The sequence below is a fragment of the Coregonus lavaretus genome (genome assembly GCF_964263955.1).
Source record: "Coregonus lavaretus genome assembly, chromosome: 26".
Classification (NCBI taxonomy): Eukaryota; Metazoa; Chordata; class Actinopteri; order Salmoniformes; family Salmonidae; genus Coregonus; species Coregonus lavaretus.
In genome coordinates, this window is record NC_140013.1 from 2314820 (window position 1) to 2342208 (window position 27389).

Genomic DNA, 27389 nt, shown 5'->3' on the forward strand with positions numbered 1-27389 from the left:
ATTAAATTACATGACCAGGTTAATTTTTATAATAATAATAATAATAATAATAATAATAATAATAATAATAATAAGCCATTTAGCAGACGCTTTTATCCAAAGCGACTTACAGTCATGCGTGCATACATTTTTACGTATGGGTGGTCCCGGGCATCGAACCCACTACCCTGGCGTTACAAGCGCCATGCTCTACCAATTGAGCTACAGAGGACAATTTTTCATTAGGTTATAATAATCATAGCCTTCTGGGAATGTTATAAAGTCCAAAAGTTATTGGTGGAGTTACACATTTGTCTGTCAGAAGCATTACAATGGAAATTAACTTTTAATCCGTCTGTCTGCATATTTCAAGACATGGCATATAACGGTGCAGTGAGATACCCTATAGGATGGACAATACTTTTCTCGGCAATCATCCTGAAAAAACGTATACTTAAAAACTGAATATCAACCAATGTCAGCCTTTAAATGCTTTATTATCCAAATGTTGAAAGTGCGTGTGGGCAACGGAGAGAAACAAAAAGGTGCAGTTTGAGGCCATGTGGCAGAGAGTGATGCGGTTGCTGGAGATGGGAGTGTGAGCAGGTGGATCTGGTCAGGTGTGATGTAGTTGTCGTTTATATATGTATGTTTTGTATTGTCTAAAAAGACCAAATCAAATCGTACAAAAAATTCAATAAGGAAAAATGACAACCTTGCAACACGCATCTGATTATTCATTAAGTATAGGATTTATTTGATTTATTTCGTTTACATTCTTCATTGTAACCACAATGTCACAAATAATTGAACACACACAACATGAGCAGATTAACTTGGTCAAAACATTTCTTTATTAAAGACTATCAGAAAGAATGTTGGTACTTATTAATTTTTATCCAAAGCCACGAACGAGTGAGTCACTCAGCTTTATGCTGACAAATATAGCTTTATGCTGCGAAATAGCCTAAACAAATATATTAAATTGCCTATATTAAATAAACTAGTACATTTCATAAATAAATGAAGTAGCTCAGGTCTTGAAAATATGGGCAACCTTTTTCCCCTCCCTATCCTAGCTGGACTTTTTCCCCTCCCTATCCTAGTTGCCTATTTTTCAAAAATCATCAGTCCACATGTCAAGTGTAATTGCGCCATTGTATTTACCCAAGTTCTCTTTCAACTCCGGGACCACCCGCCAGCAATTTTTTTGTTGTTGCCTGATGCAGGACTCTAGTGCCAGAGAAGAGAGACTCTCGGATTGAAACATTCACACCTCCATTAATTTACGAAAAGATAGTAAATTTGTGCCACAGTTCAGACTACTGATAGATCAGCGTTCTAACTCCCCATTGTGATAGTGTGGTGCAATGACAGAATTACGCAATTTGCCACCACAAATGGTTGCGGCATAAGCTCTGAACCTTTAATTGAGGATCCACCGTAGGCTATTTTTTTCACTTTTCTGGGATGCTTGATTGTTTTCATTGCTTTACTGGGAAGCTTAGCAGAAGTAAACTTGCTCATGTGATTTATGTTAGTGCAGGGTGAGCTGCACACAGTGGACTTCCTACTAGGGCACACCACCTCAGTGCTAACAGTATAACTCTGGTTCATAGGCACATGATTACTGCATACAATAGCTGTAGGATCAGCAGAGGCATTCAGGGCAGTTAGTGGGACATAAATTAGGTTACTTACATTGTGTCTGCCAACACCCCTAGGATAATGTACATTTGCTGAAGCATTATGACAACTCAGCGACACAATAGTAGGGATTAACTGAGCTGGGCTTGGGTCATTGATACATCATTGTCTCAACGCAGCCTTATAATGCTGTGAAAGGATCCAGGAACCCAAATTATTCGGATGGATCCCATCCTCCTTATCAATGGCTCATTCGAGAGAAGACATCCTCCCGAGTTATGACATTGGCCAGTAGTGAAATTGGACATGTATGATAGACGTTTTCGCGATCTAAAAGTTATATTCCTATTAACTTCCAGTGTAGTGAGAGCGACTTTATCAAAGTGCTACGTCATACCGGCCGGATCTCTGCATGCTTGAACGACAATAACTCAGATAGACGTGAAAATATTAAATGACCCAGGGAATCGATAGAACACCACTCAGAGATGCACAAAAACAATATAGCATTCAAAATGGGTGAACCTTTCCTTTAAGTCCTTAACACAATGCAAATGTCTCAAAGTATTTGGTTAATAAAGCAGATGACTGTCTATATCACCATAGACAATGGATGCATCCCATATGGCACCCTATTCTCTAAGTAGTTCACTACTTTTGACCAGGGCCCATAGCACTCTGGTCAAAAGTAGTGCACTATATAGGGAATAGGTTGCCATTTTGGACACTTCCAACAGCCTTACCTCTGGGACAGAGCTGATAGCATGGACCTGCCCAATCAGCTTACAGTAGGACTGAAAGAGCAGCAGCAGCTGAAAGTGGAGCTTGTAGAGTCGTTGACACAGCTCCAGTTGCTGCACAAACACACAAAAACAAAATGGCGGTCAACAACAACTCGTTGAAAATCTGTTCAAGTTGTATTACTTTGTTGTGTTTAAATACTCTATGCTCATTTCATTTTACACTTTGACATAGCCTATTGGTTTCTCGATTGAAAGAAAAGACAGTACAGTTACATGTGAACATGTTACTTTAGTAATGCTGGCTTTAGTAGTGTTATTGGCATCACCAAGAAGCATTAGGTTTGGCCCTGGTACAATATTGTAGGCCTATTTCTTTTGCAAAGACCTGTTATCATCAACTCAGCATCTTGGGTGCCAGGCAATATCCTTTGGTAACACAGCCAATGTGTCATATTGTAATGCAGCTCACTTTTTTATTCTTCTTGTTTTAATTGTAATCTAAATAGTTATTCCCGTTATGAGAAAATGTTTGTACTCAGGGCACCATTGGGAATGATACCCTGAATAAATAAAAGTTAATAAAACAATTACATGTTAACCACTATGGGTCAACATGAATAACTACTATGAATATATAAGGGAGAACATTTTATTTTTTCCTTTTAAACTACTTCAGAATATTTACAGTGAGCAAGAGACACTGCCCATCTTAATTTAGACAGGGCACTATTAGAAAATAGGAATAAGTCATTTTGAACTTACTGACAGAGATTCCATTTGCTACAAAGCAAGCGTGTTACAAGACAAGAGAGAGGTGAAAGGAAGACATCGAAAATCAATAGCTGGCATGCAACCACCAGCAGTCTGGGTTAGGTGAACAGTATTAGCCTAAGTCATAAAATGCTTTTATTGTATTGATACAGGCAGACAGAGAGAGAGAGAGAGAGAGAGAGAGAGAGAGAGAGAGAGAGAGAGAGAGAGAGAGAGAGAGAGAGAGAGAGAGAGAGAGAGAGAGAGAGAGAGAGAGAGAGAGAGAGAGAGAGAGAGAGAGAGAGAGAGAGAGAGAGAGAGAGAGAGAGAGAGAGAGAGAGAGAGAGAGAGAGAGAGAGAGAGAGAGAGAGAGAGAGAGAGAGAGAGAGAGAGAGAGAGAGAGAGAGAGAGAGAGAGAGAGGAGAGGGAGAGAGAGGGAGAGGGAGAGGGAGAGGGAGAGGGAGAGGGAGAGGGAGAGGGAGAGGGAGAGGGAGAGGGAGAGGGAGAGGGAGAGGAGAGAGAGGGAGAGGGAGAGGGAGAGGGAGAGAGAGAGAGAGAGGGAGAGGGAGAGGGAGAGGGAGAGAGAGAGAGAGAGAGTGATGAGAAAGGGCCAGCAGCCGTCTAGGGTGGTCCCGTGATTTTTTAAAAGCCAAGCAAGTAAGCAGTTTTGCTTTGTCACTTTCTTCAATGCACTAGGACTCTGCTGGGAGTCTCAAAGACGTTTTAAACTTGACTTAATATTTCACACAAGATTTATAAGGCTGAGATTTAGCAGCCACTTCACTTTGTGAATTTGGATGTTTTGGGATTCTAAGAAAATTCTTAATGTTTTCTGCTAATTTATTAGCCAAGTTACAGATCTGTTTGTGCTTGCCAACTCCTGTAGTCATTGTCATGTCAAATGCAGCACAAACAGATCTGGGACGAGGCTACTGATGTATCCATGTACAGTGGGGGAAAAAGGTATTTAGTCAGCCACCAATTGTGCAAGTTCTCCCACTTAAAAAGATGAGAGAGGCCTGTAATTTTCATCATACGTACACGTCAACTATGACAGACAAATTAAGAAAAAGAAATCCAGAAAATCACATTGTAGGATATTTTATGAATTTATTTGCAAATTATGGTGGAAAATAAGTATTTGGTCACCTACAAACAAGCAAGATTTCTGGCTCTCACAGACCTGTAACTTCTTATTTAAGAGGCTCCTCTGTCCTCCACTCGTTACCTGTATTAATGGCACCTGTTTGAACTTGTTATCAGTATAAAAGACACCTGTCCACAACCTCAAACAGTCACACTCCAAACTCCACTATGGCCAAGACCAAAGAGCTGTCAAAGGACACCAGAAACAAAATTGTAGACCTGCACCAGGCTGGGAAGACTGAATCTGCAATAGGTAAGCAGCTTGGTTTGAAGAAATCAACTGTGGGAGCAATTATTAGGAAATGGAAGACATACAAGACCACTGATAATCTCCCTCGATCTGGGGCTCCACGCAAGATCTCACCCCGTGGGGTCAAAATGATCACAAGAACGGTGAGCAAAAATCCCAGAACCACACGGGGGGACCTAGTGAATGATCTGCAGAGAGCTGGGACCAAAGTAACAAAGCCTACCATCAGTAACACACTACGCCGCCAGGGACTCAAATCCTGCAGTGCCAGACGTGTCCCCCTGCTTAAGCCAGTACATGTCCAGGCCCGTCTGAAGTTTGCTAGAGTGTATTTGGATGATCAAGAAGAGGATTGGGAGAATGTCATATGGTCAGATGAAACCAAAATAGAACTTTTTGGTCAAAACTCAACTCGTCGTGTTTGGAGGACAAAGAATGCTGAGTTGCATCCAAAGAACACCATACCTACTGTGAAGCATGGGGGTGAAACGTGGCTGGGTCTTTCATTGAAGATGAAACGTGGCTGGGTCTTTCAGCATGACAATGATCCCAAACACACCGCCCGGGCAACGAAGGAGTGGATTCGTAAGAAGCATTTCAAGGTCCTGGAGTGGCCTAGCCAGTCTCCAGATCTCAACCCCATAGAAAATCTTTGGAGGGAGTTGAAAGTCCGTGTTGCCCAGCGACAGCCCCAAAACATCACTGCTCTAGAGAAGATCTACATGGAGGAATGGGCCAAAATACCAGCAACAGTGTGTGAAAACCTTGTGAAGACTTACAGAAAACGTTTGACCTGTGTCATTGCCAACAAAGGGTATATAAAAGTATTGAGAAACTTTTCTTATTGACCAAATACTTATTTTCCACCATCATTTGCAAATAGATTCATAAAAAATCCTACAATGTGATTTTCTGGAAAAAAAATTCTCAATTTGTCTGTCATAGTTGACGTGTACCTATGATGAAAATTACAGGCCTCTCTCATCTTTTTAAGTGGGAGAACTTGCACAATTGGTGGTTGACTAAATACTTTTTTCCCCCACTGTATTATCAGAACCTGCTTCCTTAGCCTGGTCCAATAACTGTGTATACTCTTGCCAACGCCATTGCTCATTGTCAAGCCAAACATGACAATGAGTGACAAGAGTCGGCATGATAGCACTAACAGACTAGCACTTAGGCTACTGTTCCCCTGCCCAGCAGAGTCAAAATGGCCACATTACACATTGGGATGAGGGAGTCAATGTGATGTGCTGCAACTCAGGGGTTGCTCAGAAACAAGGTAAAATCAGGAGATTCTGATGATATTAAAGGAGAAAATTAAGGTATTTCACTCACAGAGCTACCACAGAGTAACCGAAAGGCAGGAAACGTGAAAGGATCAATTTAAATTTAATCTGAAGTACCCTCTCATGTCAGTAATGTGTGAGAACAGTATACAGAGAAATAGAACATACTGTTTCTCAAATCTATTAAACAAAACATAATTATTCTAGTATGTATTATTCTTCAACATGACAAGCGACCTTATTAACCAATTAAGCAGTAACAAAATATAAACGCAACATGCAACAATTTCAAAGATTTTATCGAGTTACAGTTTATACAGTATAAGGAAATCAGTCAATTGAAATACATTCATTGGACCCTAAACTATGGATTTCACATGTCTGGGAATACAGATATGCATCTGTTGGTCACAGATATCTTTTTAATTATTTTATAGGGGCGTAGATCAGAAAAGCAGTCAGTATCTGGTGGGAACACCATTTGCCTCATGGAGCGTGACACATCTCCTTCGCATAGAGTTGATCAGACTGTTGGTTGTGGCCTGTGGAATGTTGTCCCACTCCTCATCAATGGCTGTGCGAAATTGCTGGATATTGGCAGGAACTGGAACACGCTGTCGTACACGTCGATCCAGAGCATCCCAAACATGCTCAATGGGTGATATGTCTGGCGAGTATGCAGGCAATGGACGAACTGGGACATTTACAGCTTCCAGGAATTGTGTACAGATCCTTGCGACATGGGGCCGTGCATTATCATACTGAAACATGAGGTGATGGCGGCGGATGAATGGCATGAGAATGGGCCTCATGATCTCATCATGGTATCTCAGTGCATTCAAATTGCAATCTTTAAAATGTAATTGTGTTCGTTGTCCTTAGCTTATTCCTGCCCATACCATAACCCCACCGCCATAACGTTGGCAATAGCAAATCACTCTCCCACACGACGCCATACAAGTGGTCCGCGGTTGTGAGGCTGGTTGGACGTACCGCCAAATTTTCTAAAACGACGTTGGTATGGTAGAGAAATTACCATTAAATTATCTGGCAACAACTCTGATGGACATTGTTGCAGCCAGCATGCCAATTGCACGCTCCCTCAAAACTTGAGACATCTGTGGCAGTGTTGTGTGACAAAACTGCACATTTTAGAGTGGCCTTTTATTGTCCCCAGCCCAAAGTGCACCTGTGTAATGATCATGTTGTTTAATCAGCTTCTTGATATGCCACACCTGTCAGGTGGATGGATTATCTTGGCAAAGGAGAAATGCTCACCAACAGGGATGTAAAGAAATGTGTGCACAAAATTTGAGAGAGATATTCTTTTTGTATGTATGGAACATTTCTGGGATCTTTTATTTCAGCTCTTGAAACATGGGACCAACACTTTATTTGTTGCGTTTATATTTTTGTTCAGTGTATTATGAGAACATTTTGTGCCGTTTTTGGTCTTCGGCAAGGGTTTTTTCGAGGCAAGCCGAAGTCGGTAGCCGAAGTCGGTAGCCGAAGTCGGTAGCCGAAGTCGGTAGCCGAAGTCTACGCCCCTTCATCGGTAATTGTTCAACAGTAAGGATTCTTCAATTATGTGTTTGTTGTCATTCAATGAGAGACGACTCGTTTCATGCAAATTATTTCACTTGAGAAATACTGCACCAAACATCTTAGTTAGATGTAAAATTATGCGATCAAGATTAAAAATTAATAATTAATTCAAACTATTTTGAGGAAGTGTATACTGGTTACAGTGTCTCAAGATGGACAAATAGTACTATCGCCGCTTTTTTCTTGTTTTTCAAGCAAAGTTATTTTAAGGGAGTATGCGAGCACACTCGTTTGGTTTGCAAGCCGAACCGAAGCATGCTGACGCCTTAAGTGGACAGAGGTCCTACCTTCTCCTCATATTCCCCCGGCTGGTTGGTGATCACAACACCCCCACTGCCTCTGGGGAAGGTGGACTTGCAGTTGGTTAACCACTGTGGGACAGGAGAGGGGAATTATTGTAACATCAAGTTCTGAATTGCATGATGAGTTGATGAAACATTGGTACTTCAATCAATCAAATTGATCAAAGGTATAAAGCCCTCTTAACACCAACAGTTGTCACAAAAGTAACTCAGGGACGCAGTAACTCAGCCTAGACCAAGAGAAAGCAGAAGTGGCAAGGACAAACTCATTAGAAGGAAGAAACCTCGAGAGTAACCAGATACAGAGAACAGTTCCATCCTCTTCGGGCTGTACCAAGGTGACTTTGGTCACCGTGTGTATTTAAAAAGCAACTCATGTATCATGGCTTACAGCTATGGCTGCTTCTTTCCTGTTGTTGTAAGTGTCCAGATATTCTTGCAGTTCCAGTACACAAAATTTTATCTTCTCCAGGAGCCCATAGGAGATGATCTGGGGAATGGAAACCACATTGTTTTATACTTGGGGTGACCAAAAGAGTGGTCTAATGACAGATTGTTATTGTTTGATAAGATTGTACATCAGATAGTCGTACATCAGCAAAAAAGATACACAGTATTTACAGTACATTCATAATATAAAACATGTTTGCATTATACTACTAATTATAAAACCGAAGTATAGAAGTGTATTAATTGCTGATCTACTCAGTGTCCAAAATACCAAAAGCTACACCCATTACACATTAACATAATATAATTAGTAAATGCTGATCTACTACTCACGGTGTCAGCGTCTACGAACAGCGTAGGACACTCGGAGCATGATGTCAGCATCTGGGACGACCTGAGGAACTTGGAACCTATCCCTCGCAGGCCGTCTCCTAGGTAACCCGCAGCATCGCAGGTTATGGAGCTGAACTTGCTCTGAATACTCTGAAAAGCAAAAATAAAAAACATATGTGGCTCAGTTGCCATGCAAGAATGCAATTTTTAGAAACTTGGCAAAGGGTAAAGTCTACATAATGCAGTCCACTCTGCATATTAAAGATTTTCTTTTTTGGAAACAGAAAACTGTGTGGAGATCAAATGTTTCATTGATGAGAACATTTGCAGAATATCGGCGAAAATCGATCTCGATCCATCTTCTCCCACTGCCGGACACTGGGTTTGCTCTCGTCACCATATTTGGTAGTGAGGGGAAACGGCAACCGGATGCTTCACATTTACATATCCGGTGAAATATCTGGCTCATTGTTCTATCTGTGCTGGATTTGTGGGTTTGATTGCTGCTGGGGCCATCCATACAACAAAATGTAGGGGAGACCGGGGTTGGTTGTCTCAGGGGTTGGTTGTCACTGTGGTAATTACTCCCAATCTAAATGGCGCTGTGTAATAATTTTAAGGTCAAAATGTGTGAATCATCCACCTGGTCAATTCATGTCAGCATGACAAAAAATTTAGGTGAGGGGAATTTAGGTGTTTCCGTAGGTGAAATTAAAACAATTTGTATTTATTTTTATTTGTAAATGTTTGAATTATGGGAGTATCGATTAACATTTGTGTTTGTTGAAAATAGGAAAGAGAGCGCTACATTTCAAATTCAAAATTATTTTTGAGTTCCTAGGTCAAGCCATGTGATAACTAGCATTAATTACCATTCAGGGGGTGGTTAGGGATGGTTGTCACATGGAATGTGGGGTTGGTTGTCACTATCAACTCCATTCTAAGATTTTTTTGGGGTTGGTTGTGGCTAATTCCACGGTAACAGTGACGCTGAGACTCAGATTTTTTACTTTAAAATGTATGCCAAACAAAAAACATTGATTGCACAAGGACTACTTTTAACAATTTCCACTGAAAGTTCCACTGAACAGTAGAGTACAGTAAGGGGTGAAAGTAGATTTCATTTCTTACCGGTACGGAACATCCAAGCACACGCACATTCTTTTTTTTGTATAGGTGTAATTATAGAATTACATAGGCCTATAGAATACCTATTAATATCATATATGATCTCTGTGGGCCTAGTAGCCTAGACCCAGTAAAGATTTGTCATATCATGGGCGGCAGGTAGCTTAGTGGTTAAGAGCGTTGTGCCAGTAACCGAAAGGTTGCTGGTTCTAATCCCTGAGCCAACTAGGTGAAACATCTGTCGGTGTGCCCTTGAGCAAGGCACTTAACCCTAATTGCTCCTGTAAGTCGCTCTGGATAAGAGCGTCTGCTAAATGACACAAAAAAATAATAATATCACTTTTAACACGCAATACCTTTTAACATAGGCGGCGCGGCGTGGGTTTAACATTTGGGGAAGCTACTTTTCCCCATAAAAAATGCACCTTTATAATGAAGCATTCCATTGCAGTCCTTTGCAGACTTATGTAAGATAGCCTACTATATGGATAATTGGTTACTCTTTAGTGGGCCTCAACTCATAGGCCTAGCCTCAGCATGTCGCACACTAGGCGAATCACATTAGCCAGGCACTACTACATCTAGTTGCTTCGTCTCGTGCCATCTTTTCCCATTCTTATCCAATCAGGACGCCAGTTGTTCGCAACACAACAGTCTTAATCTCTACCCTAAGCTACTTGCTACTCCCTGTTTTACAGCATATGCTCGTAGCCTCAGACAAGGCGGTTTCCTCCGCATTGGCGTCTCCGTGAGGTTGTCTTCTTACTGGTTTTCCATGGTTCCTTCAGTTCACAACTCCTTCCATCACTTATTTCCCTTTCACCTAAATCACTAGCATCACTCTTAAGCATTCTAAATCAGGTTCCTGGGGTACTATCATGATAGCTTCCCTGGTGAGTAACTTATTTATTTGAGGGGGTTTCGATGCCAGCTGCCCAGGCAACCAGTCATCAGCATCTGGCTCTGAGAAGCATTTCTTAGAGATGAGGCCTACCCCAAACTATTCAATAAAATTCCATATTGGATTCTGTCTCTGTCATTCAGTTAAGCCTGTACTCGATTAAAATGTACTTTACGAAAGTTCAATCAGGAAGGCTGGTCTATATCGCTCATCACTTTCTATCTCAGTCATCAGCATAGCAGGTATTTATATGGTAATGATAACATTATCTCATAAGCATAGCAGGTATCTATGGTAGTGTCATAATGTTACCTAATCAGCATAGCGTCATGTCTGTCCTCCTCCTTTACTATTAGAAATCGTGCTGAATGTCATTCACCTACAGTATTAACTTCTGCCTATGAGCATTGCACACTAAGGCAATTCCACCACGCTTGCTGATTAACCTATGGGCTCACTCGTACAATAATCACTTTCCTTTCTTTCAACTAATGGGCATCAATCTAGAGGAGTATTTATACAGTCCCAGTCAAAAGTTTGGATACACCTACTCATTCCAGGGTTTTACATTGTAGAATAATAGTGAAGACATCAAAAGTATGAAATAACACATATGGAATCATGTAGTAGTATTTGAGATTTTTCAAAGTAGCCACCCTTTGCCATGATGACAGCTTTTCACACTCTTGGCATTCTCTCAATCAGCTTCATGAGGTAGTCACCTGGAATGCATTTCAATTAACAGGTGAGCCTTGTTAAAAGTTAATTTGTTGAATTTCTTTCCTTCTTAATGCGTTTGAGCCAATCAGTTGTGTTATGACAATGTAGGGGTGGTATACAGAAGGTAGCCCTATTTGGTAAAGACCAAGTCCATATTATGGCAAGAACAGCGCAAATAAGCAAAGCGAAACGACAGTCCATCATTACTTTAAGACATGAAGGTCAGTCAATACGGAACATTTCAAGAACTTTAAAAGTGCAGTCGCAAAAACCATCAAGCGCTATGATGAAACTGGCTCTCATGACAACCACCACAGGAAAGGAAGACCCACAGTTACTGTACCTCTGCTGCAGAGGACAAGTTCATTAGAGTTAATTGCACCTCAGATTGCAGCCCAAATAAATGCTTCACAGAGTTCAAGTAACAGACACATCTCAACATCAACTGTTCAAAGGAGACCGCGTGAATCAGGCCTTCATGGTCGAATTGCTGCAAAGAAACCACTACTAAAGGACACCAATAAGAAGAAGAGACTTGCTTGGGTCAAGAAACACGAGCAATGGACATTAGACCGGTGGAAATCTGTCCTTTAGTGTGATGAGCCCAAATTTGAGATTTTTGGTTCCAACCACCGTGTCTTTGTGAGACGCAGAGTAGGTGAACGGATGATGTCCGCATGTGTGGTTCCCACCGTGAAGCAAGGAGGAGGAGGTGTGATGGTGTGGGGGGGCTTTGCTGGTGACACTGTCAGTGATTTATTTAGAATTCAAGGCACACAACCAGCATGGCTACCACAGCATTCTGCGGCAATATACGCCATCCCATCTGGTTTGCGCTTAGTGCATTGCTGGAGGGTCATGTCAGGATGAGCCTGCAGGAAGGGTACCACATGAGGCAGGAGGATGTCTTCCCTGTAACGCACAGCGTTGAGATTGCCTGCAATGACAACAAGCTCAGTCCGATGATGCTGTGACACACCGCCGCAGACCATGACGGACCCTCCACCTCCAAATCGATCCCGCTCCTGAGTACAGGCCTCGGTGTAACGCTCTTTTTTTTTTTTTTTTGTATATTTTTTTATTTAACCTTTATTTAACCAGGTAAGCCAGTTGAGAACAAGTTCTCATTTACAACTGCGACCTGGCCAAGATAAAGCAAAGCAGTGCGATAAAAACAACAACACAGAGTTACATATGGGGTAAAAAAAAAAAGTCTAAAAATACAACAGAAAATATATATACAGTGTGTGCAAATGTAGCAAGTTATGGAGGTAACAACGCAAATCCGACAAACGCAAATCCGTCCATCACCCCTGGTGAGACAAAACCGCGACTCGTCAGTGAAGAGCACTTTTTGCCAGTCCTGTCTGGTCCAGCGACGGTGGGTTTGTGCCCATAGGCAAACTTCCTTACAACAGGCCTACAAGCCCTCAGTCCAGCCTCTCTCAGCCTATTGCGGACAGTCTGAGCACTGATGGAGGGATTGTGCGTTCCTGGTGTAACTTGGGCAGTTGTTGTTGCCATCCTGTATCTGTCCCGCAGGTGTGATGTTCGGATGTACCAATCCTGTGCAGGTGTTGTTACACGTGGTCTGCCACTGCGAGGAAGATCAGCTGTCCGTCCTGTCTCCCTGTAGAACTGTCTTAGGTGTCTCACAGTACGGACATTGCAATTTATTGCCCTGGCCACATCTGCAGTCCTCACGCCTCCTTGCAGCATGCCTAAGGCACGTTCACGCAGATGAGCAGGGACCCTGGGCATCTTTCTTTTGGTGTTTTTCAGAGTCAGTAGAAAGGCCTCTTTAGTGTCCTAAGTTTTCATAACTGTGACCTTAATTGCCTACCATCTGTAAGCTGTTAGTATCTTAACGACCGTTCCACAGGTGTATGTTCATGAATTGTTTATGGTTCATTGAACAAGCATGGGAAACAGTGTTTAACCCTTTACAATGAAGATCTGTGAAGTTATTCTGATTTTTACTAATTATCTTTGAAAGAAAGGGTCCTGAACAAGGGACGTTTCTTTTTTTGCTGAGTTTATTTTGTACCAATGCAGTGTCCATGTTTCTTTGTCATGCATAGTAACCAGGTCTGTTTGTGCTTTAGTCAACGTCTCTATCATTTATAGCCATGCTAAACATTCCAGAAGAATGGAAAAGATAAACAACAGCATTTCTACAGTCGTGGTCAAAAGTTTTGAGAATGACACAGATATTAATTTTCACAAAGTCTGCTGCCTCAGTTTTGGAAATTTAAAAGGAGGGTGGTGCTTGAAATCATTGTTCTTCCTCTGTAAACCATGGATACCTGCAAGGAAACACGTGCCGTCATCATTGCTTTGCACAAAAAGGGCTTCACAGGCAAGGATATTGCTGCTAGTAAGATTGCACCTAAAATCAACCATTTATCGGATCATCAAGAACGTCAAGGAGAGAGGTTCAATTGTTGTGAAGAAGTCTTCAGGGCGCCCAAGAAAGTCCAGCAAGTGCCAGGACCATCTCCTAAAGTTGATTCAGCTGCGGGATCGGGGCACCACCAGTGCAGAGCTTGCTCAGGAATGGCAGCAGGCAGGTGTGAATGTATCTGCACACACAGTGAGGCGAAGACTTTTGGAGGATGGCCTTCTGTCAAGAAGGGCAGCGAGGAAGCCACTTCTCTCCAGGAAAAACATCAGGGACAGACTGATATTCTGCAAAAGGTACAGGGATTGGACTGCTGAGGACTGGGGTAAAGTCATTTTCTCTGATGAATACCCTTTCTGATTGTTTGGGGCATCCGGAAAAAAGCTTGTCTGGAGAAGACAAGGTGAGCGCTACCATCAGTCCTGGGTCATGCCAACAGTAAAGCATCCTGAGACCATTCATGTGTGGGGTTGCTTCTCAGCCAAGGGAGTGGGCGCACTCACAATTTTGCCTAAGAACACAGTCATGAATAAAGAATGGTACCAACACATCCTCAGAGTGCAACTTCTCCCAACCATCCAAGAACAGTTTGGTGACGAACAATGCCTTTTCCAGCATGATGGCAAAAGTGATAACTAAGTGGCTCGGGGAACAAAACATCGACATTTTGGGTCCATGGCCAGGAAACTCCCCAGACCTTAATCCCATTGAGAACTTGTGGTCAATCCTCAAGAGGCGGGTGGACGAACAAAAACCCACAAATTCTGACAAACTCCAAGCATTGATTACGCAAGAATGGGCTGCCATCAGTCAGGATGTGGCCCAGAAGTTAATTGACAGCATGCCAGGGCAGATTGCAGAGGTCTTGAAAAAGAAGGGTCAACGCTGCAAATATTGACTCTTTGCATAAACTTAATGTAATTTTCAATAAAAGCCTTTGACACTTATGGAATGCTTGTAATTATACTTCAGTATACCATTGTAACATCTGACAAAAATATCTAAAAACACTGAAGCAGCAAACTTTGTGAAGACCAAAACTTTTGACCACGACTGTATATTTGTTTTATAGTTTATATAATAATTTAATACAATAATATAATACAATGGGTTCTGTCAACAAAATCATTGACAATAATAATAACCGATAATGAAATCATTATAATCAGTAAACTCTTCAAGCAGTGTGTGTGTGTGTGTGTGTGTGTGTGTGAAAACTAGACATCACATTCTTGCTTCCTCTGTCTTTGTTTCCTCCACTCCTTGCCTCTCCTTGAAAGTGCATTGGAGCCCAAGGGGAGGAACCTTCCCTCCTCTCCCCAAATGTGCTGTGAGAGGGAGGTGAGGAATGGACGAAACAAGGGGGGAATCTCAATTGCATTTCCTTCATTCCTCACGTCCTCTCTCCTCACCTCCTTCTCAAAACCCATTGGATGAGAAGGAGATGAGGAGAGAGGATGCAACAAATCAAGGAAATGCAATTGAGATTCTCCAAGGACAGAGGAAGCAAGTATTTGACAGCTATTAGCTCCCTCTCCGTATTTGACAGCTATATCTCCCTCTCTCTCTCCCTCTCTCCCGCACCTGCTGTCTCGACCTCTGAATGCTCGGCTATAAAATGGCAACTGACATTTACTCCTGAGGTGCTGACCTGTTGCCCCCTCTACAACAACTGTGATTATTTATTTGACTCTGCTTGTCATCTATGAAGGTTTGAACATCTTGAAGAAAGATCTGGCCTTAATGGCCATATACTCCACCCGGCACACTCAGAAGAGGACTGGCCACCCCACAGATCCTGGTTCCTCTCTAGGTTTTTCCTAGGTTCCTACCTTTCTAGGAAGTTTTTCCTAGGCACCGCAATGCCAGGTTTCCTCCAGAGGTGACGCTTGGCATTCTGGCCCAAGAGTTCAATCTTGGTTTCATCAGACCAGAGAATCTTGTTTCTCATGGTTGGAGAGTCCTTTTGGTGACTTTTGGCAAACTCAAAGCGGGCTGTCATGTGCCTTTTACTGCGGAGTGGCTTCCAACTGGCCACTCTACCATAAAGGCCTGATTGGTGGAGTGCTGCAGAAATGGTTGTCCTTCTGGAAGGTTCTCCTATCTCCACAGAGGAACTCTGGAGCTCTGTCAGAGTGACCATCGGGTTCTTGGTCACCTCCCTGACCAAGGCCCTTCTCCCCCGATTACTCAGTTTGGCTGGGCGGTCAGCTCTAGGAAGAGTCTTGGTGGTTCCAAACTTCTTCCATTTAAGAATGATGGAGGCCACTGTGTTCTTGGGGACCTTCAATGCGGCAGAATTTTTTTGGTACCCTACCCCAGATCTGTGCCTCGACACAATCCTGTCTCGGAGCTCTACGGACAATTCCTTCGACCTCATGGCTTAGTTTTTGCTCTAACATGCACTGTCAACTGTGGGACCTAGACAGGTGTGTGCCTTTCCAAATCATGTCCAATCAATTGAATTTACCACAGGTGGACTCCAATCAAGTTGTAGAAACATCTCAAGGATGATCAATGGAAACAGGATGCACCTGAGCTCAATTTCGAGTCTCATACTAAAGGGTCGGAATACTTATGTAAATAAGGTATTTCTGTTTTTTGGTTCGAATATATTAGCAAAAATGTGTCATTATGAGGTATTGTGTGTAGATTGTAGAGGATTTTAATTTATTTAATTCATTTTAGAATAAGGCTGTAAAGTAACAAAATGTGGAAAAAGTCAAAGGGTCTGAATACTTTCCGAATGCACTGTAGTCCAGTTTGACTGACATAGTATGGCAGATAGGACACTTAATCGCTGATTATGGGCCCTGGTCAAAAGTAGTGCACTATACAGGGAATAGGTTACCATTTGGGACACAACCGGTGTCTTTTGAGACGCAGACTGGAATCTGTATTAACAGGTCCTGACATGGTACCAGAAGGTCTCTTTGGCTGTTACGATAGATTCAGATGGTTTACTAGTTTCAGCAACAAAAAAAACTCCAGAAATCGATCCTTTTCAAATGGAAGGAGACACGAAGAGACATTCTAAGATTTAACTGTTGGCGACTACAGTTGCAAATTTCAGTAACACGACTTTGTGATAACCAATCAGAAAAGGGAAGCTCTCACTAGCAGCTTTAACACTGTGCTTGATAGGCTACCACCAACGGTGCTGTTTCACATGCTGTAAAAAAAGAAACACCCACAGGGGGGAGAGCACAGGTAGTGAGCGATGTGAATCTACTATCTACCTGGAAGAAGGAGGAGAAGACGTGGAAGGTGTAGATGGCGCAGGAGCCATCTGAGTCGGACACCAGCTGGTTGATGTGCCTCCGCCACGCCTCCTCGGCGTCATCGCACACCGCCGGCTGGAACGCAGCCAGGATGGCCGAGAAGAAGGGTGACGGAGGAGGGGAAGAACGAGACTCCATCAACTCGTCTCTCTCCTCCTCACTGAGACTGGTGGGGGAGACCAGGCATACACATCAATCAGAACACACATGAAGAAATAGCAGCACTTTAAAACACTTTTCAGACTATCATGCTGACCAGAACCATATTGTGCTGGCTTACATAATATTATTTTCACATTCAGTAGTATGAAAAGGGTATAAATACTGACAAAAGCACTATTGCAGGTTTGATGAGACTTTCATGATCAAACTTTATGATCAATTCCATTACAATTCATAAGCATTTATTGGCCTAAAATGTATAATAATGTATAAAGCACTTATAAACACGTTTATAAGCGTTTGTAATGGCTTATTCACAAAAATGAACTATAAACACTTTCATTAACCACGTTTTCTTCTAACTGACCTGAACAGTGCTATGTACCTGGGCAGACAGCTGAAGTCCAAGTCCAGTTCTCCTCGGTAGTCTCCTGGAGCTAGATTTTCCAGGCTGAAGCTGTCGCCGCTGCAGGTAAACCCCGGCGGGAGGTCACTGATGGACAGGGATAGGTCATCCTCATGGATGTTCGTGTCCTCGTCTTCTACTGATGCCTCAGCCTAGAGGGAGAGAAGAAAGGAGGGAGGGACTTACTCGAAGTGCTGGCATCAGATGGTCAATATCAGGTTGTGTCCCAAATGGCACCCTATTCCCTATGTAGTGCACTACTTTGACTAGGGCCCATAGGGCTCTGGTCAAAAGCAGTGCACTATATAGGGAATAGGGTGCTATTTGGGACACAGCCTCAGTGTAGTACCCCCAGCCAATTCGATCTATTCCAGTACCACGAAACTGGCTGTAGGTACTTGAGGACAGGTTTGGGAAACACTGGTCTATGTAATTTAATACAACACTGATGGTGTTCTACTGACGGAATGCAGTGAGTGACGGTAAATCACTGAGAGCACCTCAGTGTAAAAGCACTCCATGAATCCATTATTTTTATTATATACACTCAAATATACTTGATGATGTGCTTCTGGGGGCATATTCATAACATTGCTTAATGATGTGAATTACTTCTTAGAAAATTCTCAGAATTATGACACTTTCCTCCTAGGAAAGGTAAGGTAAGACATTTTCTGAAAGTACAGTATTAGGAATAAAATATATGCAAACTGACCTTTCTAATGGACAAAGCAGCACGCTGTGTTTTCTTTCAAATTTGGTTATGTTTTCACAAGTGTGTACAAATTATACCAATTGTTTCAAATGAAATGTTAGGAGTCTGGCCATAAACACTCGTGTTAAGACAGTCAATGTGTAAACCTTCATTCACCTCCCCCCCAACCGACAAGGAATAGGTCTACACATTGCCTTCAAGTTTAAACCTTGCTACCATACAACCGCAAAACCCCAAGAACACAGCAATCCTATTCCTCAAAAGATAGTAGAGAATAGTATAAACGGAAGCATTTGCAGCACCAACCAGCCCATGACCCAACAAATTAGATAAAGGTGTTAGAACAGGTATTAGAAGATTTTGCTGTGACATGCAGCTAACTAGAAGCTCTATGAAAGACTGGGTCCTGCCATATCCTCTCTGGAGAAAATCTTGAAGATTCACAGAGACATACACATAATACCTTATACTTATAATACATCAACACTTATGCCTAAAATCTAACTGCGAAAGGAGAGGATATTTTTTATTTATTTGGCGGCAGCGTTAGCAGAAGGAATAGGAGTGAGTGGGCGCCCATATCTCAGACACTCAGAAGTCCTTATTCACCCTCAGCATTGAGTTCTCTGCCAGCGAGACCTCGAAACTGGAAGTTCGGGTGTGCAGAGGGGGAAGAGGAGGGTCAGCGGCCGAGTTGTCGAGGGAGGTGTACAGAGAGTCCAGTTGATTGACCTCGGTGGGGGAGAGATTCACAATCTGAAACGAGACAAAGGTACAGCTCAGAGTCCTCCTCCTGTCTAATCATCAGACCCGGGTTCAAATAGTATTCGCTTTCTCTCAAATATTTGGATTGAGCGTTCGGGCGAGGTTTTCACTTTTGGAACTATTCCATTGGTTCCATGGCACCATGTGAACTCGACTGAGCTTGAAGTATTTGGAAGAAAACAAATACTACTTGAACCCAGACCTGCTTGTCAGGACATCATGCGCGAAGCAACTGTTGTGAGAGCAGAGAAAACCATCTCACAATACATAAAGTATAAACACAAAGTATTTGAGCAGAATGTATGAGATAAGCACAGAGCAGCTGAGCATGCCTCCTGGTTGTGTCCTAGCAATTGTAACCGCTGATACAGGGTCAGATATGATTTAATCCCCCCCCCAATAGTTAAGGTTAGGATTGGGGGGGTATGGTAATCTGATCCTAGGTCTATGGTTAGAGAGACGTACCACCTGGGAGTGAGAGAGGATCTGGCTGGCAGTGATGGACTCTTCCTCTGAGGATTCCTCTGAGTCCTGGTGGGTGAACTGGCCTAGGCTGGGCCTGCTGCTGGACAGCTCGTTGTTGTCCAGGGGCACCAGGTCACTCCTGTCCAGGCTATCCATGGAGCGTCTCCGCACCCCCCAGTTGAAGCTGTCCATCGTCTCCCCCTGCAAGGACGACACACACAGCTTTAAGAAAATAGACAGATAGACCACACAGAGCCAGATGCCTCACACACACACAAAGGGGTCTACATTTTACATTTTTGTAATTTAGCAGACGCTCTTATCCAGAGCAACTTACAGTTAGTGAGTGCATACATTTTTCATACTGTGTCTACACACGCACACACACACAGGGGTCTACACACATGCAGGTATGTATGCATGCACGCACACGCACACGTACATGTACGCACGCACACACAAAGGGGTCTACACACAAGCACGCACGCACACACACACACACAGGTCTACCCACACAAACGTACGCATGCACACACACAGTGGTCTACACCCATACATGTACGTACTGTATGTATGCATGCATGCACACGCGCACACACAGGGATCTACGCATACACACGTACGCACGCACACACAAAAGGGTCTAGAAACAAGCACACACGCACACAGAGAGCTGTACTGAGCTGTACTACATGGTTACACATTCATCAACCACAGTTGCTGGAACTGTGCTGATGGACCATGTGAACAGAAAATATCCAAGACAGCACAGTACGGTTCGGCACAGTCATGTGAAAAGAGTAGCCTTTTAGTGCATCATCACTCTAGAATCTACTTATTTCTTATTCCTGCAGGCAAGGGAAGTTTAACTACTAGGTGTACGTATTTACCAAGATGTATATCAGATTGTTCTGCCCTGCTGGCTTCATTACCAGTCAGTAAAACACAACCACCCTCAAGAAGGTGGAGGTTTGGCACATACTTACTAAATAATCCCACATTTGTAACATTTCTGAACACTCATATAGACATATTTTTTAGCACCAATAATAACTCTGCCTCCCCCCTAATTTTATGGGAAGCTCTCCTTGCATATCTGAGGGGGCAAATCATTTCGTTTAGTTCAGGTGCTCGTAAGATGTATAAGGCTCAAGTAGATTCATTGGAGAAAGAAATTCGAGATCTGGAAAATGAATATAGTATAACATTTGATGACTCAACTCTGCAAAAATTAGACTCAAAACGATTGGAATATAACACCCTGACGACCCACAAAGCAGAAAACGCACTTAGGAGAACAAAACAAAACTTCTATAAACATGGAGATAAAGCAGGAAAGTTGCTTGCTTGGCAGATAAGGCGAGAGAAAGCTAGTAGAGGTATTATCTCTATTAAGCTGCCCAATAACACAGTTGTTCAGGGTTAGATGGATTCCCTATTGAATTCTATAGATCCTTTTTACCCAAACTAATTGAGCCTCTTTGCAATATGTTTAATTATGCCATAGAGACAGAAAAGCTTCCAGACACACTTGAACAAGCACTGATCACAGTTTTGTTAAAACCTGGGAAAGATCCTCTGCTTTGTGGGTCGTATAGACCAACATTTTTATTGAACACTTCATGTAAGATTCTTGCAAAACTCATAGCTCTTAGACTAGATCAGGTTCTTCCGGACTTGGTTGATATGGACCAAACAGGCTTTGTAAGAAACCGCTCATCTCCTGATAATATCAGAATATTATTTAATATTATGCATTATGTAGAGCAGGGTTCTTCAATTCCAGTCCTGGAGGGCCGAAACACCTCTGTTTTTCATCCTCTCCTTCTAATCAGGGGCTAATTCAGACCTGGGACACCAGGTGAGCGCAATTAACTACCAGGTAGAAATAAAAAACAGAAGTGTTTCGGCCCTCCAGGACCAGAATTGAAGAACCCTGATGTAGAGAATGACCAAGAATCTGTAGTGGTGGCTTCATTAGATGTGGAAAAAGCTTTGACCGCATAGAATGGAACTACCTGTTTGAAGTTTTATAGAGGATGAATATTGGACCTAAGTATGTCCGGTAGCTCAGATCCTGACTAAGGGAAGTGTTTCCTCCCAGTTCTCCCGATCACGTGGCACAAGACAGGGTTGCCCTGCTAGACCTCTCCTTTTTTCTTTGGCTATCGAGCCACTGGCAGAAGCTTTTAGATCTCATCCATCCATCCATGGTGTTTGTATAGGTGGGTGCGAACATTTGGTCTTGTTATATGCTGATGACATTTTGCTTACCTAACCTGAAATTTCACTCCGAGCATTAGTTGACATCCTGAAAGAATATGGGACCTTTCAGGATATAAAATAAACCTATCGAAGAGTATAATCATGCCTTTTAACAGGGCAGCTATGCAGAACCCAATCTCAGACCAGCCGTTTTCTTGGAGACCTCAGAAAATGACATAGAGGATTGCAAATTCCTTCTGAAATTATTAAGACATATCAACTGAACTATAATCCACTTCTCAAAAAGGTTGGGGAAGAATTGGATAGATGGTGGGATTGACCCATTTCTCTTAATGGGGGGGGGGGGGTCAATTGTGTAAAGATTAATATTTTACCAAAATTCTTGTAACTTTTTCAAACCTTGCCCTTTCCTATTCCCAAAGTTTTTTTTCAAACAACTTAATAGGAAGGTCTCTTCATTTCTGTGGAAAGGGAAACCCCCCCAGAGTGAAACTCACAACTTTATGCAAACCATACTCAGAAGGAGGGCTTACTCTACCTGACTTCCAGTTGTATTACTGGGCATCTCAGTTGAAGGCTGTGTGGGTAGGCAAAATACGACAAGTTTACCCTCTTGGAGACAGATAGAGGAAGAGTGTCTTTCCCCTGTTTCATTGGCATCTATACCTTATAGTAGCCCACCTAAAGCTTTGCTAGGTCTCATAAACAACCCTTTCATTAAAAACACTTTAAATATATTGATTGAAGTCTGTAAACAAACAGAAGGGCATAGATCTATATATGAACAAACACATTTATATAATAACCCCATCTTACCCAACGCCCTGGGAGATGGTATTACATTTTCTTGGTTCAACAAAGGAATTAAAACATTTGGTCATCTGTATAGAGAAGGTGAACTTCTATCCTTTCAACAACTGGCATCTCATTTTCAGTTACCTCAAACTCATTTCTTCAAGTACCTACAGGTTAGGCATTATATTGCCACTCAGCAGGGAGGTAGGATTCAGCCCATGAGTAAACCTATAACTGATCAACTGTGGCTGGAGAAGAAAGGGGTAACATGTGCTCTAGTCTTCAAGCTCTGTTGGGGAACGATGAAGCTCTGAAGGCTTGCATGAAGTGGCATGATGACCTTGGTCTCATTTTTGAGGATGAGAAATGGGGAAAGCTCTTTTTTGATGCTCAGCATCTTTCATTTAACACAAGGCACAAGTTGGTGCAATTCAATATTTTACATAGGGTCTAATTTACACCAGAGAGACTGTATAAGATCAATTCAAAATATTCAAAATTTTGCCCAAGGTGTAAAACGGGGGTGGGCACACTTATGCATATGTTTTTGTCCTGCCCTGAACTAGGCAATTATTTGGAAGATATTATTCAGATCTTGTCACAGGTCACTAATATGACTGGACCACTAGATCCTTCCCTTATTCTTCTTGGCGAAGACTCTGTTCTACCAGTTAATATTGGTAGCAAAACCAGATTCATTAAATTGTCAGTCATTGCAGCCAATAAATGCACAGCTATTATATGAAAGAGTGACACTCCGCCAAGCAAGCAGATGTGGCTAAAATAACTAACTTCCTATATTCCATCTGAAAAAATAACGTACAATTTACGTAATAAACCCTTTGAATTTACTGATGTCTGGGGGGACTTTCAGCAGGTTCTAGAGTTGTCACCTTAGCTGCCTCATTATTATTATATTCATTAATCTATTATTATTATTATTATTATTCGTTTTTTCGTTGAATAATAAATGTTCTAGCATTGGATGTGAAGGTCATTCTGTTTCGTTTTTTTGTTGTTAATCATTGAAGCTAATACCGGTAGAGGGGAGGGAGGGGGGTGTTCATGTGTTGGGGAGGGAAGGGTGTTGCACGATGTGCTCCCATGTAGCATGCTGTTTTGTGTAGGTGGAAGGAATAACGGGGCATTATCTGTGTAATATTTTGATTGATGATTGTTAAATTGTAAAAAATGCCAATAAATATATTGCAAAAAGCAACAACACTTTGTGTGTGTGGGTGTCCCTAACCTTGCCAACAGACAAAGAGCTGTGAATGGATAAGCGGTTCACCAATCAGGGCCTTGATTTGCTCGGCAGTCGTAACAAGGGATGGTGTGTAAAGAAACAAGTATTTTTCTTCCGGAGAACGTTTCTTTGGGACAATCAGGCGTAGTCCTAAAAATGTATTTAGGGACGTCCCTGGAAAAAGCTGGGAACTAGACAAAAACCTCCAGGGGACCATGACAGAACATCCTGTGTTTTAAATGTCCTTGGACACAGGAAAGTTCTTGCAATATTCCCATGAAACCTATCTAGAAAATTAATAACTTATATTCTGAGAGCATGGCAACCATGTTCTGTGTATGTTTGGTGTGACGTTGATGAAATACTCCTAACCCTCAGAAAACTGGATATGTGAATGTTCTTACAACGATACCATGAAACGTGTCTAGAACATTAATATTGAATATTCGGAGAACATGGTAACCACATTCTGGGTAAATTCTGTTTGACATTAAGGGAATGGTCTCTTGAAAACAGTTCTTGCACATCACTGGAACATTGCTATGAAAACGTTAGGTAATGACCTAATGAGACTCTTAAGGAAAAGTTCTCTAAAGTTTTGGGAATGTTTGTTGTTAGCTGGGGTGGCAGATGGGGCGGGCTTTGCACTTTTTGGGCCAGGCTAGCCCTCTTAATTTTTCTACATATACAGTAGTTGAAGTCGGAAGTTTACATACACCTAGGTTGGAGTCATTAAAACTCATTTTTCAACCACTCCACACATTTCTTGTTAACAAACTATAGTTTTGGCAAGTCGGTTAGGACATCTACTTTGTACATGACACAAGTCATTTTTCCAACAATTGTTTACAGACCGATTATTTAACTTATAATTCACTGTATCACAATTCCAGTGGGTCAGAAGTTTACATACACTAAGTTGACTGTGCCTTTAAACAGCTTGGAAAATTCCAGAAAATGATGTCATGGCTTTAGAAGCTTCTGATAGGCTAATTGACATCATTTGTGTCAATTGGAGGTGTACCTGTGGATGTATTGCAAGGCCTACCTTCAAACTCAGTGCCTCTTTGCTTGACATCATGGGAAAAAAAAAAAAAAATCAGCCGAGACCTCAGACATTTTTTTGTAGACCTCCACAAGTCTGGTTCATCCTTGGGAGCAATTTCCAAATGCCTGAAGGTACCACATTCATCTGTACAAACAATAGTATGCAAGTATAAACACCATGGGACCACGCAGCCGTCATACCGCTCAGGAGGAGATGCGTTCTGTCTCCTAGAGATGAACGTACTTTGGTGCGAAAAGTGCAAATCAATCTCAGAACAACAGCAAAGGACCTTGTGAAGATGCTGGAGGAAACAGGTACAAAAGTATCTATATCCACAGTAAAATGAGTCCTATATCGACATTGCCACTGCTCCAAAACCGCCATAAAAAAGCCAAACTACAGTTTGCAACTGCACATGGGGACAAAGATCGTACTTTTTGGAGTAATGTCCTCTGGTCTGATTAAACAAAAATAGAACTGTTTGGCCATAGTGACCATTGTTATGTTTGGAGGAAAAAGGGGGTAGCTTGCATGTTAAAGAACACCATCCCAACCGTGAAGCACGGGGGTGGCAGCATCATAGTGTGGGGGTGCTTTGCTGCAGGAGGGACTGGTGCACTTCACAAAATAGATGGCATCATGAGGAAGGACAATTATGTGGATATATTGAAGCAACATCTCAAGACATCAGTCAGGAAGTAAAAGCTTGGTCGCAAATGGCTCTTCCAAATGGATACTTCCAAAGTTGTGGCAAAATGGCTTAAAGACAACAAAGCCAAGGTATTGGAGTGGCCATCACAAAGCCCTCACCTCAATCCTATAGAAAATGTGTGGGCAGAACTGAAAAAGTGTGTGAGAGCAAGGAGGCCTACAAACCTGACTCAGTTACACCAGTTCTGTCAGGAGGAATGGGCCAAAATTCACCCAACTTATTGTGGGGAGCTTGTGGAAGGCTACCCAAAACGTTTGATCCAAGTTAAACAATTTAAAGGCAATGCTACCAAATACTAATTGAGTGTATATAAACTTCTGACCCACTGGGAATGTGATTAAAGAAATAAGAGCAGAAATAAATAATTATTTCTACTATTATTCTGACATTTCACATTCTTAAAATAAAGTGGTTATCCTAACTGACCTAAGGCAGGGAATTTGTACTAGGATTAAATGACAGGAATTGTGAAAAACTGAGTTTAAATTTATTTGGCTAAGGTGTATGTAATCTTCTGACTTCAACTGTATGTACATACTGTATATATATTATGAAAATTATTATTATTATTAAAATTATTAAAATGTATTAAAGTCAATGCAATTTTAACTTCATAATTCACTATACATGACTGGTATTAAAGAATAATCTGAGCAAATGCAACATAAGTGGAGAGGAATCTATAAGTAGTGCATTGTGTAGGGAATAGGGTGCCACTTGGGACGTTCCCTCAACAGTGATCAATCAGCTCATTATTAAGTTGCATACTACTCGTTTAAGAGCAATAAATCCGCTCATATCCAGTGAATGGAAGGGATTCTTTAAAGTCACGTACGAGCTACATGATGCTACAGTATCCCTCTGACTGGGAGTCCTAAGAACACAGGCTTGAGTGAGAACTTGACTTAACATTAGGGGGAGAAAACCCTGAACACTCCAAACATGTGTGTGGGCATGCACAGTGCTACTGTATCACACCTCCCCCCTTAGGGAAAGAATCCACTCAATCCACCCTGTAGTGCACTACTTTAGGGCTCTGGTCAAAAGTAGTGCACTACATAGGGAATAGGGTACTGTTTGGGACGCAGACATAGACTACTACAACCCACTGCATTCCATCTACACAACACAGCATTAGCATTGCATTGCAACATGACTGAACTTACCTGGATATCCTAGATGGTGGCACAAACAAAAACAGAAAAAAGAAACGCACATTACATTAGACTAGAGGATAGAAGAGAAGAAATCAAAGTAGACACAACAAAGTGTCCTATAGATCTGTTGTAACCATAGAAATATAATTACTAGAAAGGGCCACCCATTATGGCTTAATTGAGTTGAATGGGGATTCCCCTTCTAGTAATTCCATTCGTATGGTTGAGTCACTCGTTTGGGATGAAGAAAGTTTCCAGCTCTCTGAATTAATTGAAAAGATGATAGCACCAATACTGTAGTACATTACGGTGCACATTGGTGTCATAAAAGTACACCATACTTCATGATTTTTTAACCTCCATCATTAGGTTTGGGAGACAGAGGTTCCAGAACGGCACTACATACCGAGTACGTCCGTGCACTGCAACACTGGGGGGGGGGGGAACACATGTACAGGGCCAACCCATGGATATCTTACACTCCAAAATCCCCTGAGCAAGAAGGTACACCCAGAGAACTTATATGGGTGCACCAAGGTGAGCAACTTGTGAGTGATTTGGCCAATGAATTCACGTCTTCCACCCTTTTACACACCACTAAGCTAGTCATATTCTCAGCCCTGACAGTCAGCCTGCCTGCTTAAACCAGAGGACCACACAGGAAATATTTTTTTTACGTTTATCCTCAATGATTTCAAAGGCATTGCATCCAGGTGCGTAATTAGAATTATGTTTTTAAATGATCACTTCCCGCATTGTAGTGCTGA

The 27389-nt window shown here is 42.0% G+C and overlaps 1 protein-coding gene across 1 annotated transcript in view; it reads right to left on the minus strand.

Moving 5' to 3' along the window:
• LOC311101329 (protein furry homolog) overlaps positions 1-27389 on the minus strand; it is a gene marked incomplete at its 5' end in the record, with an annotated part of 178126 nt that overhangs the window by 7786 nt on the left and 142951 nt on the right. The window contains 8 exons of the mRNA XM_084142456.1: positions 2370-2480; positions 7697-7780; positions 8103-8201; positions 8495-8644; positions 16884-17091; positions 17473-17645; positions 18818-18964; positions 19439-19639. Coding sequence (XP_083998582.1) covers positions 2370-2480; positions 7697-7780; positions 8103-8201; positions 8495-8644; positions 16884-17091; positions 17473-17645; positions 18818-18964; positions 19439-19639 — 1173 coding nt within the window. The remainder of the gene's footprint in view (positions 1-2369; positions 2481-7696; positions 7781-8102; positions 8202-8494; positions 8645-16883; positions 17092-17472; positions 17646-18817; positions 18965-19438; positions 19640-27389) is intronic.